We start from the raw sequence: 15,481 nt of genomic DNA, 5'->3' as shown, positions 1-15,481 counted from the left end.
GACGAACCTTCAGAAGTTGTTAGATATGTTGAACAAGGTGAGATGGTAACGAACACACACACAAACACACAGACACACACAGACACACACACAGACACACACACACAGACATATTATTCGATACTGTACATTAACCAGTGGAGGCTCCTCAGAGGAGGAAGGGGAGGACCAATCCTCCTCAGTGAATGAAACAAAAAGTAAAAATATATAATGTATTTATAAATTATATATATTTTTTATTTAAAGATATATTTTTAATAAAGTTATACATAAAATATTTACATCACCAAATAATTGAATAATACACACTGTTTTACAATGAAACCCTACAGTAGCCTCAACAGCACTCTGTAGGGTGGAACCATGGTGTAGCCAGACTAGTTTCCATCTTCTTCTGGTTATATTGACTTCAATACAACATCTTGGAGGCTCGTGGTTCTCCCTGCCTTCCATAGACTTACACAGAAAGTTTGACAACTTCTGGAGGACATCCTCCAACCTATCAGAGCTCTTGAAATATGAACTGAGATGTTGGCCACCCAGTCAAAGGATCAGAGAACGAATCTATTACAGAAAGCATAAGCTACAGTTAGCTAGCACTGCAATACATAACATTTGGTGACCCAAATAGAGAGAAAGACAAGAGGAACAGTTTTGAAAAAACATTTAAAAAAAGAAAATTAAGGACACTTTCAGTTACTGAGCTAGTGAAGTTAGCTAGGTAGTTTAGCCTACTCAGACACCAGGCTCAAACAGAGAGGGATGCTATGTTAGCTAGCTGGCTATGACTATCGAACAAAGGAACTCTTCCAAGTCAAGGTACATTTTTCGGTTTTATAAATTGTTAGCCACTGGTGCCCGCCGGTGTAACTGCTAAACTGCTTGCTGTTGACTGAACACTGTACTGCATGATTGTAGCAGGTTTACTAACGTGTTAGCTCTAGTAGCTATGTTGACTATGACGGTATAATATGGTGACAACGATGTCGGCTGTGTGTAGCGCTGATTTGAAGGTTTGGCTTGGAAAGGTTTTTTCGTCTGGTCACAGACAGCTGATGTGTTGTGCACTGAAGTCCACAAGCAAAGGGTAAACGTGAGAGGAGGGGAGCACGTAGATGGGAGGAGGATGTATACATACAATGATCAAAGGGATCATGCTGTTTGTATTTGGCTGCTTTGAAAGTGAACTGTGATTGCATGTGATCAGGGGTGTTTTCATTCCACCAATTCTGTTGAAAAATGTTTCTTAAACGGACGCAAAACGGAAACAAAACAAGGATAAACATACCTGAATTATATATACAATGATCAAAAACATCATACTGAATAATATAAATACACATACCTGAATTTGTCCAATAGAAACTCTTGTTTGCAACAGACTAATTGAATGTACTGGATGTGTCAGTGTCTGTCACCTTGATTACTAAAAATTCTCTCAACTTTTTCACCTGCATTGTTAACTTTCATTCATAGGCTAGGTTTTAGTATCATGTAGTAGCCTAAACCTATTGATGTTACATTGCACTGGGTGAATGTAAAATGAATGAGAGTAACCTAAACCTGTCACTGTTACATTGAACTGGGTGAATATGAATGACAGTAACCTAAACCTGTCACTGTTACATTGAACTAGGTGAATGGAATATGAATGACAGTAACCTAAACCCATCACTGTTACATTGAACTGGGTGAATATGAATGACAGTAACCTAAACCTGTCACTGTTACATTGAACTGGGTGAATATGAATGACAGTAACCTAAACCTGTCACTGTTACATTGAACTGGGTGAATATGAATGACAGTAACCTAAACCTGTCACTGTTACATTGAACTGGGTGAATGGAATATGAATGACAGTAACCTAAACCCATCACTGTTACATTGAACTGGGTGAATGACAGTAACCTAAACCCATCACTGTTACATTGAACTGGGTGAATATGAATGACAGTAACCTAAACCCATCACTGTTACATTGAACTGGGTGAATATGAATGACAGTAACCTAAACCTGTCACTGTTACATTGAACTGGGTGAATATGAATGACAGTAACCTAAACCCATCACTGTTACATTGAACTGGGTGAATATGAATGACAGTAACCTAAACCTGTCACTGTTACATTGAACTGGGTGAATATGAATGACAGTATCCTAAACCTGTCACTGTTACATTGAACTGGGTGAATATGAATGGCAGTATCCTAAACCTATCACTGTTACATTGAACTGGGTGAATATGAATGACAGTAACCTAAACCTGTCACTGTTACATTGAACTGGGTGAATATGAATGACAGTATCCTAAACCTATCACCCTTACATTGAACTGGGTGAATGGAATATGAATGACAGTAACCTAAACCTATCACTGTTACATTGAACTGGGTGAATGGAATATGAATGACAGTAACCTAAACCTATCAGAGTTACATTGAACTGGGTGAACGGAATATGAATGACAGTAACCTAAACCTATCACTGTTACATTGAACTGGGTGAATGGAATATGAACGACAGTAACCTAAACCTGTCACTGTTACATTGAACTGGGCCATGCTCATAAGAAATACATTATTGTCCCTAATCTTAAACGGTACCAACCGCCATTGACAAATCTATTATAATTTATTGTGGAAAAGATTGTATGGCATTTACCATAGAGAACTACAGAATATATATGATAATAAGATTAGTTCTATCTGGGTATAAGACAGACAAACAAACAAACAATAAACTCATGAATATTTTCCCATTGATTTAACAGCTCAGAACACGTTAGCTGGAAAGGGAGTGGGGATATGTGAAGACCTGATCACTCTAAAGATCACATCCTCCACGGTGTGTGACCTCAGTCTGATTGACTTACCAGGGATCACCAGGGTGGCTGTGAAAGGACAACCAGAAGACATTGGAGTCCAAGTAAGTCTGTCTTTAGAGTGTATAGCTTTTGGACTTGGTCCAGTACGTTGTTTGGTTATCTCATGACTCTTGGTTCTCATCCCATGATTCACTAAGGATGAATTGTTTTAGCCACGTGTACAGACTTTATACCGTAATTGCAGCAAGGTACATATGTAGCTATGATGGTTGATTCTGGTGAAAGGCACTTTGAATGTGTTGACGTTGAGGAAAGTTGAGCGTCAGAACCATAAAGAACAGAGTGCCCCACACAGGGCGATATCCCGGTAACAAGCGGTCTGATACCCTCTTGTGGATTAATCACATAACTCGATCAAAGGCTTGAATCCTGACTGCTTTGTCACATTCTTCTTACTTTTTTACTAGATCAATAATCTCATTACGAAATTCATAAAGAATAAGAGAACCATTATTTTGGTGGTGGTACCATGTAATGTTGACATAGCAACAACAGAGGCCCTGAAAATGGCACAAGAAATGGATCCTGAAGGCACAAGAACTCTGGGTAAAGAAATTATATAGATTCATGTATTTTTTCTATAGTGTTTTTATATAAGCAGTTATCATAATCCTTTTAATTTGTCTTCAAGCCATTCTGACAAAGCCAGACCTGATAGACCCGGGAGCAGAGAAGAATGTGTTGGAAATTGTCCACAATAGAGTCATCTTTCTCAGTATGGGCTATGTCATTGTGAAATGTCGTGTTCAAAAGCAAATTGATGAAAACATGTCAATAGCCCGTGCGATTGAGGAGGAGTTGGAATTCTTCCAAAATCACGAGCACTTCAGGTAAAATGTGTTCTTGCCATGTGTTAAGTAAACTTGCATCTTTGTTTTTGATGGCTTTACATCTGAAAATGTTCAGGGCCCGAAACTGTTGGTTTCAGGATTTTATGAAAAATAATATTTTTCCAGATATCCTTTGAGAGTAGTTCCATATAGTGTTGATGAATGAGAGTCCCTCCCCTCCCTTCTCTTACATTTCTGTGTATTGTACCTTTTAACATTCAAAATTAAAATGGCTAAATGATCCTTGGTTTAATCATAAAACAATTCCATACGTTAGCGTAGCACATATCTCTAGTTTAAACAGATGGACTTATTTAAAGGGTATTTATTATGTTCATTAGATATCTGTGGGGACGTGACCATTGTAGGCCAAAGGTTATACCATACCAGGTTATGGACAATTGTTGGGATGAAATACTGTGTTTGTTATATTTCTCTCCCTTACAATGTATAGATCCCTCGTGCGTGAGGAGAAGGCAACCACCAAGTACCTAGCCAAAAAGCTCACCAATGCCCTGTTCAAACAGATCAAGGTTAGTCCAACCACATACCCTATGGTTATCTGTTCCCCCTACACCCAGTGCACACTGGAAAACATGTGGTCTGGTACCTATTAATAGTTAACTTGTATGTTTGCTCCTGGTCAGACATATCTGCCCCAGATGTCAGAGAAGATAAAGGAGCAGCTGGGGGAGGTAAAGCATTCGTTGAGTAAATTAGAGGGCGGGCCTCCCCTTGAACCTGAAGAGAAGAGGAAGTACCTCATTCAGGTGAGTACATCTTTCACCTTTCCGTCTTTCAGCTTCGTCAACTTCTTCTTTTGTACAACATTTCTATAAAAATGTATGCTTTAGGGTTGGAAGCCATACTGTTGCACAGTTGTCCAGGTGTGTTATTGTCATTGGTTTGGTAAATTGTCAGTAGAATGTTCTATAGAGAATTTGGGCAATGGTACCTGGTGTAAAGGCATCAGCTCTGCACATCCTCTGCCATTTGGATTGGTCAGATTTGCAACACAGGTGTAAGAGTAAACATACTGTCCAGAAAGATAAATAAAACAGCATTTAAATGTTCTCCTCTTCCACTTCCTCCACTCTCCTTCCTTTATATCCAACTGATTATATTTGTCACCAGGTTAAACAAAACTTTACCTTGACAGCTGATTTTACAAAAACACTTGGACAAGCCACTGTTAAGATAGTTCTTGTTTAAACTTCTTATGTCTGGGGGCAGTATTGAGTAGCTGGGATGAATAAGGTGCCCAGAGTAAACTCCCTGCTACTCAGTTCCAGAAGCTAAGATATACATATGATTAGTATATTTGAATATATAACACTCTGAAGTTTTGAAAACTGTTTGAATGATGTCTGTGAGTATAACAGAACTCATATAGCAGGCAAAAAGCTGAGAAGAAATCTAACCAGGATGTGGGAAATCTGAGGTTTGTCGTTTTTCAACTCATTCCCTATTGAAGATACAGTGGGATATTGGTCATGTTGCACTAAAGCTTCCACTAGATGTCAACAGTCTTTAGAACCGTGTTTGATGCTTCTACTGTGAGGTGGGGGCCAATGAGAGTGGAATGGGTCAGAGGTCTGCCGGAGAGCCACGAGATCAGTCTCGCGCGTTCACGTGATAGCGAGCTCTGTTCAATTGCATTTCTACTGAGAAAGGAATTCTCCGGTTGGAACATTATTGAAAATATATGTTAAAAACATCCTAAAGATTGATTCTATACATCGTTTGACATGTTTCTACGGACCTTTTTGACTTTTTGTCTGCTCTTAGTGAACGCGCGTCATGAATTTTGATTTGTTTACCAAACGCGCTAACAAAAGTCCATCATTTATGTCAAAATATCTCCATTATCGAACAAAACAAACATTTATTGTGGAATTGGGATTCCTGGGAGTGCATTCTGATGAAGATCATCAAAGGTAAGTGAATATTTATAATGCTATTTCTGACTTCTGTTGACTCCACAACATGGCGGATATCTGCATGACTTGTTTGGGCGCTGAGCGCTGTACTCAGATTATTGCATGGTTTGCTTTATCGTTAAAGTTTTTTTTTAATCTGACACAGCGGTTGCATTAAGCAGAAGTTTATCTAAAGTTCCATGTATAACACTTGTATTTTCATCAACATTTATGATGAGTTTTTCTGTAAATTGATGTGGCTCTCTGCAAAATCACTGGATGTTTTTGGAACTTCTGAACACAACGCGCCAATGTATACTGAGATTTTTTTATATAAATATGAACTTTATCGAACAAAACATACATATTGTATAACAAGAAGTCCTATGAGTGTCATCTGATGAAGATCATCAAAGGTTGGTGATTAATTTATCTCTATTTCTGCTTTTTGTGACTCCTCTCTTTGACTGAAAAAATGGCTGTGTTTTTCTGTGAATAGGCACTCACCAAACATAATCGTTTGTGGTGCATTTCTGTAAAGCCTATTTCAAATCGGACACTGTGGTGCGATTAACAAGAAGTGTATCTTTAAATTGGTGTGAAATACTGGTATGTTTGAGGAATTTTAATTATGGGATTTCTGTTGTTTTGAATTTGGTGCCCTGCACTTTCACTGGCTGTTGTCATATCGATCATCCCGTTAGCCTGTCCTAGACTAACTAACATTATGGCAGCCTGTCCTAGACTAACTAACAATAACATCCCGTTAACGGGATCGCAGCCGTAAGAAGTTTTAATACCTGTAGAAGACTTAAGGTTGGATGGGTCTTGTGGAGACATTTTATTAAACAGTCATCTAAAAGGACTAAATATGAAACATTTTAACAGGTTTCATTATTATGTTTCCTTCTTCAGGTCATAACAGATTTCAATGAGCAGATTACCCAACTGTCCAAAGGGGATATTATCGTTGAGGAGAATCTGTTTGTTCTCATGCGAAAGGAATTTACACAGTGGATGAAATGTTTGGAAAATGACAAATCAAACTGTAGGTACAATTTGAATAGCCCGGGTATTGCTCATCTCAATACCATGTATAACCAATGAATATTTATGTTTCTAAATATCCTGAATATTTACTGATATAATTATTATACTACTAATAGTTATGTCATACAACAGTGATTATAATCTCCAATAAATGATTAACATTGTTTTCCTGAATTTAGACCACAGAGTAGTGCAACAATTGGTGGATGAATATGATCAGGAGCACAGGGGAAGTGAGCTGCCAGGATTCAGTAACTACAGGGTATTTCAACATGTTGTTCAGAAACTAGTGGCTAAACTTAAGATACCAGCCATGACGACACTACAGAAAATCAGAGGTAAGTGACCAAAACGCCTTGTCGCTTCTACTCCATCACCTTCCTGATTACCTCCCTTATTTCTGTCACTCCCGTTGGTTCTTTCCTCAGGCGTTATTGTTTCTGTTCTGCGTTTCATGTCTATACGCTAATCACCCCCTGTACTTGCTTCCTGTTTATTAGCGTACATGTTACAGCTCTAGGGTCGATGTGTTTTTCCAAAAGCCCCTTTATTGAACATCGTGCATGGGTCTCTATGGTAGGAATGACAAGACAAACATGCCTATTATATTAAGCATTAACACCCAAGAAAGCAGGTATTGGTGAATCACAGCCCCAACCACATCATCAGGGCTGAAGTGGAGCAGGTCGAGAACATTAAGTTCCTCAGTGTTCAAAAAGGCTAATGAGTTAAAGTGGTCCACACATGCCCACAGTAATGAGGAAGGCGAGACAGCACCCCCTCAGGAGGTTGAAAAGCTTTGTCATGGGCCCTCAAAGCCTCAACAAAGTTATACAGCTGCACCATTGAGAGCATCTTGACCAGCTGCATCACTGCTTGGTATGGCAACAGCACCATACTGAATCGTATGGCCTCACAGAGGTGCGGACATCCCAGTACTTCACTGGGGCAGAGTTCCCTGCCATCCAGGATATCTATATCAGACCCCAGCCACCCAAGCCATAGATTGTTCTCTATGCTTCCCTACAGCAAATGGCTGCTGAACATCTTCTATCCCCAAGCCATGAGACTGCTAACTAGATAACAAAATGGCTACCGGACTATCAGATGGGACCCCTTTATTTATTTGTATCTTTGCACCATCTCTATGCACGCTGTCACTCCAACACACACACACACACACACACACACACACACACACACACACACACACACACACACACACACACACACACACACACACACACACTGTCAGAACTCTACAGATGCACACACACGGTCATTCCATCAAACACATGCACACACTGTCACTCCAACACACACACACACACACACACACACTTCATTTTCTCAACCACGTAACATCTACACTGATGCCTAGTCAACTTACCACTATACATACAGTATCTAACCATACCAATTCAGTATCCCTTCACATTGTACATATGGTACTGGAATTGACCCTGTAACTGTCCCTGTATATAGCTACTGACCCTGTATATAGCTACTGACCCTGGAACTGTCCCTATATATAACTACTGACCCAGGGACTGTCCCTGTATATAGCTACTGACCCTGGAACTGACCCTGTATATAGCTACTGACCCTGGAACTGTCCCTATATATAACTACTGACCCAGGGACTGTCCCTGTATATAGCTACTGACCCTGGAACTGACCCTGTATATAGCTACTGACCCTGGAACTGACCCTGTATATAGCTACTGACCCTGGAACTGTCCCTGTATATAGCTACTGACCCTGGAACTGACCCTGTATATAGCTACTGACCCTGGAACTGTCCCTGTATATAGCTACTGACCCTGGAACTGTCCCTGTATATAGCTACTGACCCTGGAACTGTCCCTATATATACTTACTTGTGTTCTTATTTCGCTAGTGCTTTGTCCTACTTGATGTTATTTTTATAATACTTCATTGTTGGGTTTAGAGTTTGCAAGAACGGCATTTCATTGTACTTTTGCACGTGACATTTGAACTTTAATTGACTAAATAGGACATGTTGAAGGGATTGTTCACTCAAATGACAAAATGGCATATTGGTTTCCTTATTCTGGAAGCAGTCTATGGACAAGGTGTGACATCAATCCATGCTTTGGTTTAATTTACCTGTTTCCATTTTTCACTCTTCATGTCCAAATGATCCTAGTGTATCTCAAATTGATTGTGTAGCTCAAACAAATTATAATATTGGGACTATTGACTTGTAATTTGGCTGAACTATCCCTTTAAATAAAAACATTTTGTGGAATATATTTACCAAATACATTTGTCTCTTTTAATATCTCTTTACCAACACATTTGTCTCTTTTAACATCTCTTTGCCAAATACATTTATCTCTTAACATGTCTTTACCAATACATTTGTTTTGGTTTTTCAGACATGGTGCAAAAGCAATTTGATCATTTGTCCAGAGAGAGCTTTAAGAATTATCCTTATCTTCATCTGGTCTCAAAGGTAATGACAATTGTAAACTGTTAAGCGCTCAGGCATGATAATCATACAATTCTCTATGTTGTAATTTTAGGCTGAAATTGAATTCTTAGTTAGTGGCACTAGCAAGAAGAGAGAGAAACATGAGGCAAAGCAGCACTTAAAAATCACAATATATGTTTATGAAGAATTACAATTGACATGTTGTCCAATGTTGGATTGTAGCTTGAACTGTTCAAAAGAAAACATCAACAGACACTTAGATCATGTCGATCAGAACTTTGTTCTGAAACAGTAACAATATGTCACTGCCTCCCTGCATCCAAGATTCTTTATGTCTTCATGGAATCTTCATCTTTGTTTGAACTCAGAAAAACATTGAAACAATCCAGGAAAAGCAGTCAAACATAGTGAAGGAGAGGATCGTGGAGCAGTTTGAGATGGAGATGCAGGTCTACACACAGGATGAAATCTTCCACAAAGTTATGCTAGAGGCGGAAGCACATATTCTAGAGGAGGGGGAAATAGCAGACGACAAAGAGCAAGACACCAGGAGCAAGTACCCTGAGCTGCTCAAGGCATACTATGAGGTACAATGCAACACATCTACTGTGCAGTATGTATAGAATGTTCCAGAAATAAAATCTGATTAACTAAACCTGCAATTAACATAAAACTGGCATGTTATGTAGCTTGCTTATTGACAAACTCACACACTTTCTCATCACAAATGCTGAAGCTCCAGATACTCAACTAGTCTAAAGAAGGGCGGTTTTATTGCTTCTTTAATCAGGACAACAGTTTTCAGCTGTGCTAACATAATTGCAAAAGGGTTTTCTAATGATCAATTAGCCTTTTAAAATACTAAACTTTGATTAGCTAACAGAACGTGCCATTGGAACACAGGAGTGATGGTTGCTGATAATGGGCCTCTGTACACCTGCAGTATGTAGATATTTCCAGCTACAATAGTCATTTACAACATTAACAATGTCTACACTGTGTTTCTGATCAACTTGATGTTATTTTAATGGACAAAAAATGTCAAAAAACAAGGACATTTCTAAGTGGCCCCAATCTTTTGAAGGGTAGTCTACATTATATAGCTCTGCTCCAGCCTGTACAATGAATCCATCATCAATGAGATCTCTAATTAATACTTTAAGACAATTGTTTCAAACATACATTGTTGTGGCAGGGTTGCAATTATGGTATATTGCATTTTGCAGACCTATCCAACTCTGAGGTCTATATGTTCACCTTGCTGAGCCTTTGTTGTCATTTGGTAATCTTTTGGTTGCCTTGTGGCCATCTCATCACTTCTAGCCCTCACTCTCCATCCCACCTCACCTCTCTCGCAGATTGTGGTACAAAGACTGGCTGACCAGGTGCCCATGCTGATCCGTTACTTCATCCTGAAGCAGTCAGCCAAGATTGTGTGCAGTGAAATGCTGGATCTGCTACACAGAGATGACACTGATAACATCCTACAGGAGGATTCAGAGATCGGACAGTATCGTGCAAAGTTGCAGGCCCAAGCGGATCGCCTTCTACTGGCCAATGACAAAATCAGCAGCCTCTGAGTAGGTGATGTCTTGTCAGTTACAATATTCAGAGATCTTGAAAATGAAACCGATTTATAGAAGTATAACCAGATTGTTGCAAAGGTCACTTTCGGCTAAATGCTATTTATTTAAATGAGATATATTTAGTATATTTTTATTCAACAAATGTATAAGATTGGCTAAGATCAGTGAGATGCTGTAGAGACGACCCCAGTGAAATCCTACAGGAGAAACCAGAGGTCGGCCGGAAACGTAAAAGGTTGTGGGACCAAGCGGTTCGTCTTGGACTGGCCAATGAAAAGCGGATCACCTTGGACTGGCCAATGACAAGATTAGTAGACTGTGGTTGACAATTTGTCATTGCAGAAATTCTGAGATGTAGCCAACAAAGCAATAATTATACCTGCATTTTATCAGCATACAGAACATTTTATATGTTGGGCATCTCTACATTTGATCAAAAATGTGCTTAAAAGAAAATTATGTGACAGTTGTATCATCACATATCTGCATTGTGTTTTATGTTTTCATCTCAAAATGTACTGAGGAAATATGTGAAGATGGTTGATAACATTATATAAAGTGACAAATTAAATCAATGGTGTATCCATTTTCTGATTGGTCAGAGCAGATCAATGTTGAGAATAATTGTATAATGGCATTATAATAACTTGATGCCTGTTTTATTAAACGTGTTGAGGATCAGCGTGGTGGATGTGTTGTTACCTACCCTTACCACCTGGGGGCGGCCCGTCAGGAAGTCCAGGATCCTTAGCTTAGTGATGTGTTGTTACCTACCCTTACCACCTGGGGGCGGCCCGTCAGGAAGTCCAGGATCCTTAGCTTAGTGATGTGTTGTTACCTACCCTTACCACCTGGGGGCGGCCCGTCAGGAAGTCCAGGATCCTTAGCTTAGTGATGTGTTGTTACCTACCCTTACCACCTGGGGGCGGCTCGTCAGGAAGTCCAGGATCCTTAGCTTAGTGATGTGTTGTGACCTACCCTTACCACCTGGGGGCGGCCCGTCAGGAAGTCCAGGATCCTTAGCTTAGTGATGTGTTGTTACCTACCCTTACCACCTGGGGGCGGCCCGTCAGGAAGTCCAGGATCCTTAGCTTAGTGATGTGTTGTTACCTACCCTTACCACCTGGGGACGGCCCGTCAGGAAGTCTAGGATCCTTAGCTTAGTGATGTGTTGTTACCTACCCTTACCACCTGGGGGCGGCCCGTCAGGAAGTCCAGGATCCTTAGCTTAGTGATGTGTTGTTACCTACCCTTACCACCTGGGGACGGCCCGTCAGGAAGTCCAGGATCCTTAGCTTAGTGATGTGTTGTTACCTACCCTTACCACCTGGGGGCGGCCCGTCAGGAAGTCCAGGATCCTTAGCTTAGTGATGTGTTGTTACCTACCCTTACCACCTGGGGACGGCCCGTCAGGAAGTCCAGGATCCTTAGCTTAGTGATGTGTTGTTACCTACCCTTACCACCTGGGGGCGGCCCGTCAGGAAGTCCAGGATCCTTAGCTTAGTGATGTGTTGTTACCTACCCTTACCACCTGGGGACGGCCCGTCAGGAAGTCCAGGATCCTTAGCTTAGTGATGTGTTGTTACCTACCCTTACCACCTGGGGGCGGCCCGTCAGGAAGTCCAGGATCCTTAGCTTAGTGATGTGTTGTTACCTACCCTTACCACCTGGGGGCGGCCCGTCTGGAAATCCAGGATCCTTAGCTTAGTGATGTGTTGTTACCTACCCTTACCACCTGGGGGCGGCCCGTCAGGAAGTCCAGGATCCTTAGCTTAGTGATGTGTTGTGACCTACCCTTACCACCTGGGGGCGGCCCGTCAGGAAGTCCAGGATCCTTAGCTTAGTGATGTGTTGTTACCTACCCTTACCACCTGGGGGCGGCCCGTCAGGAAGTCCAGGATCCTTAGCTTAGTGATGTGTTGTTACCTACCCTTACCACCTGGGGACGGCCCGTCAGGAAGTCTAGGATCCTTAGCTTAGTGATGTGTTGTTACCTACCCTTACCACCTGGGGGCGGCCCGTCAGGAAGTCCAGGATCCTTAGCTTAGTGATGTGTTGTTACCTACCCTTACCACCTGGGGACGGCCCGTCAGGAAGTCCAGGATCCTTAGCTTAGTGATGTGTTGTTACCTACCCTTACCACCTGGGGCGGCCCGTCAGGAAGTCCAGGATCCTTAGCTTAGTGATGTGTTGTTACCTACCCTTACCACCTGGGGACGGCCCGTCAGGAAGTCCAGGATCCTTAGCTTAGTGATGTGTTGTTACCTACCCTTACCACCTGGGGGCGGCCCGTCAGGAAGTCCAGGATCCTTAGCTTAGTGATGTGTTGTTACCTACCCTTACCACCTGGGGACGGCCCGTCAGGAAGTCCAGGATCCTTAGCTTAGTGATGTGTTGTTACCTACCCTTACCACCTGGGGGCGGCCCGTCAGGAAGTCCAGGATCCTTAGCTTAGTGATGTGTTGTTACCTACCCTTACCACCTGGGGGCGGCCCGTCAGGAAGTCCAGGATCCTTAGCTTAGTGATGTGTTGTTACCTACCCTTACCACCTGGGGGCGGCCCATCAGGAAGTCCAGGATCCTTAGCTTAGTGATGTGTTGTTACCTACCCTTACCACCTGGGGGCGGCCCGTCAGGAAGTCCAGGATCCTTAGCTTAGTGATGTGTTGTTACCTACCCTTACCACCTGGGGACGGCCCATCAGGAAGTCCAGGATCCTTAGCTTAGTGATGTGTTGTTACCTACCCTTACCACCTGGGGGCGGCCCGTCAGGAAGTCCAGGATCCTTAGCTTAGTGATGTGTTGTTACCTACCCTTACCACCTGGGGGCGGCCCGTCAGGAAGTCCAGGATCCTTAGCTTAGTGATGTGTTGTTACCTACCCTTACCACCTGGGGGCGGCCCGTCAGGAAGTCCAGGATCCTTAGCTTAGTGATGTGTTGTTACCTACCCTTACCACCTGGGGGCGGCCCGTCAGGAAGTCCAGGATCCTTAGCTTAGTGATGTGTTGTTACCTACCCTTACCACCTGGGGGCGGCCCGTCAGGAAGTCCAGGATCCTTAGCTTAGTGATGTGTTGTGACCTACCCTTACCACCTGGGGACGGCCCGTCAGGATGTCCAGGATCCTTAGCTTAGTGATGTGTTGTGACCTACCCTTACCACCTGGGGGCGGCCCGTCAGGAAGTCCAGGATCCTTAGCTTAGTGATGTGTTGTGACCTACCCTTACCACCTGGGGACGGCCCGTCAGGAAGTCCAGGATCCTTAGCTTAGTGATGTGTTGTGACCTACCCTTACCACCTGGGGACGGCCCGTCAGGAAGTCCAGGATCCTTAGCTTAGTGATGTGTTGTTACCTACCCTTACCACCTGGGGGCGGCCCGTCAGGAAGTCCAGGATCCTTAGCTTAGTGATGTGTTGTTACCTACCCTTACCACCTGGGGGCGGCCCGTCAGGAAGTCCAGGATCCTTAGCTTAGTGATGTGTTGTTACCTACCCTTACCACCTGGGGGCGGCCCGTCAGGAAGTCCAGGATCCTTAGCTTAGTGATGTGTTGTTACCTACCCTTACCACCTGGGGGCGGCCCGTCAGGAAGTCCAGGATCCTTAGCTTAGTGATGTGTTGTGACCTACCCTTACCACCTGGGGACGGCCCGTCAGGATGTCCAGGATCCTTAGCTTAGTGATGTGTTGTGACCTACCCTTACCACCTGGGGGCGGCCCGTCAGGAAGTCCAGGATCCTTAGCTTAGTGATGTGTTGTGACCTACCCTTACCACCTGGGGACGGCCCGTCAGGAAGTCCAGGATCCTTAGCTTAGTGATGTGTTGTGACCTACCCTTACCACCTGGGGACGGCCCGTCAGGAAGTCCAGGATCCTTAGCTTAGTGATGTGTTGTGACCTACCCTTACCACCTGGGGACGGCCCGTCAGGAAGTCCAGGATCCTTAGCTTAGTGATGTGTTGTTACCTACCCTTACCACCTGGGGACGGCCCGTCAGGAAGTCCAGGATCCTTAGCTTAGTGATGTGTTGTGACCTACCCTTACCACCTGGGGGCGGCCCGTCAGGAAGTCCAGGATCCTTAGCTTAGTGATGTGTTGTTACCTACCCTTACCACCTGGGGGCGGCCCGTCAGGATGTCCAGGATCCTTAGCTTAGTGATGTGTTGTTACCTACCCTTACCACCTGGAGGCGGCCCGTCAGGAAGTCCAGGATCCTTAGCTTAGTGATGTGTTGTTACCTACCCTTACCACCTGGGGACGGCCCGTCAGGAAGTCCAGGATCCAAGATGGAGAGGGAGGTGTTTAGTCCCAGGATCCTTAGCTTAGTGATGAGCTTTGAGGGCACTATGGTGTTGAACCTATGTGAGAATGCTGTTCATCGACTACAGCTCGGCATTCAACACCATAGTACCCTCCAAGCTCGTCATCAAGCTCGAGACCCTGGGTCTTGACCCCGCCCTGTGCAACTGGGTACTGGACTTCCTGACGGGCCACCCCCAGCTGGTGAGGGTAGGCAACAACATCTCCTCCCCGCTGATCCTCAACACTGGGGCCCCACAAGGGTGCGTTCTGAGCCCTCTCATGTACTCCCTGTTCACCCACGACTGCGTGGCCACGCACGCCTCCAACTCAATCATCAAGTTTGCGGACGACACAACAGTGGTAGGCTTGATTACCAACAACGACGAGACGGCCTACAGGGAGGAGGTGAGGGCCCTCGGAGTGTGGTGTCAGGAAAATAACCTCACACT

General features: G+C 43.4%; 1 protein-coding gene across 2 annotated transcripts in view; it reads left to right on the top strand.

Annotated features, from left to right (window-relative positions):
- The window catches only part of LOC109880987 (interferon-induced GTP-binding protein Mx2), a 22,864-nt gene extending 11,451 nt beyond the window's left edge, over positions 1-11,413 (top strand). Inside the window, exons 4-15 of one of the 2 annotated variants that reach the window (XM_031801447.1) lie at positions 1-37; positions 2,775-2,929; positions 3,296-3,434; positions 3,520-3,718; positions 4,173-4,251; positions 4,366-4,488; positions 6,553-6,685; positions 6,867-7,025; positions 9,090-9,166; positions 9,514-9,732; positions 10,504-10,725; positions 10,935-11,413. The exon at positions 1-37 is cut by the window's left edge and continues 98 nt beyond it. In XM_031801447.1, the coding sequence (XP_031657307.1) occupies positions 1-37; positions 2,775-2,929; positions 3,296-3,434; positions 3,520-3,718; positions 4,173-4,251; positions 4,366-4,488; positions 6,553-6,685; positions 6,867-7,025; positions 9,090-9,166; positions 9,514-9,732; positions 10,504-10,725 (1,542 nt within the window). In that variant the 3' untranslated portion in view covers positions 10,935-11,413. Of the gene's footprint in view, positions 38-2,774; positions 2,930-3,295; positions 3,435-3,519; positions 3,719-4,172; positions 4,252-4,365; positions 4,489-6,552; positions 6,686-6,866; positions 7,026-9,089; positions 9,167-9,513; positions 9,733-10,503 lie in introns of both variants that reach the window. The other variant, XM_031801442.1, reaches the window with a different exon arrangement.
- The last annotated feature ends 4,068 nt before the right edge of the window (positions 11,414-15,481 follow it).

The sequence above is a fragment of the Oncorhynchus kisutch genome, linkage group LG2, assembly GCF_002021735.2.
Source record: "Oncorhynchus kisutch isolate 150728-3 linkage group LG2, Okis_V2, whole genome shotgun sequence".
NCBI lineage: Eukaryota > Metazoa > Chordata > Actinopteri > Salmoniformes > Salmonidae > Oncorhynchus > Oncorhynchus kisutch.
The sequence above is the reverse complement of the archived record's forward strand: the minus strand, read 5'-3'. Positions and strand labels throughout refer to the sequence as shown.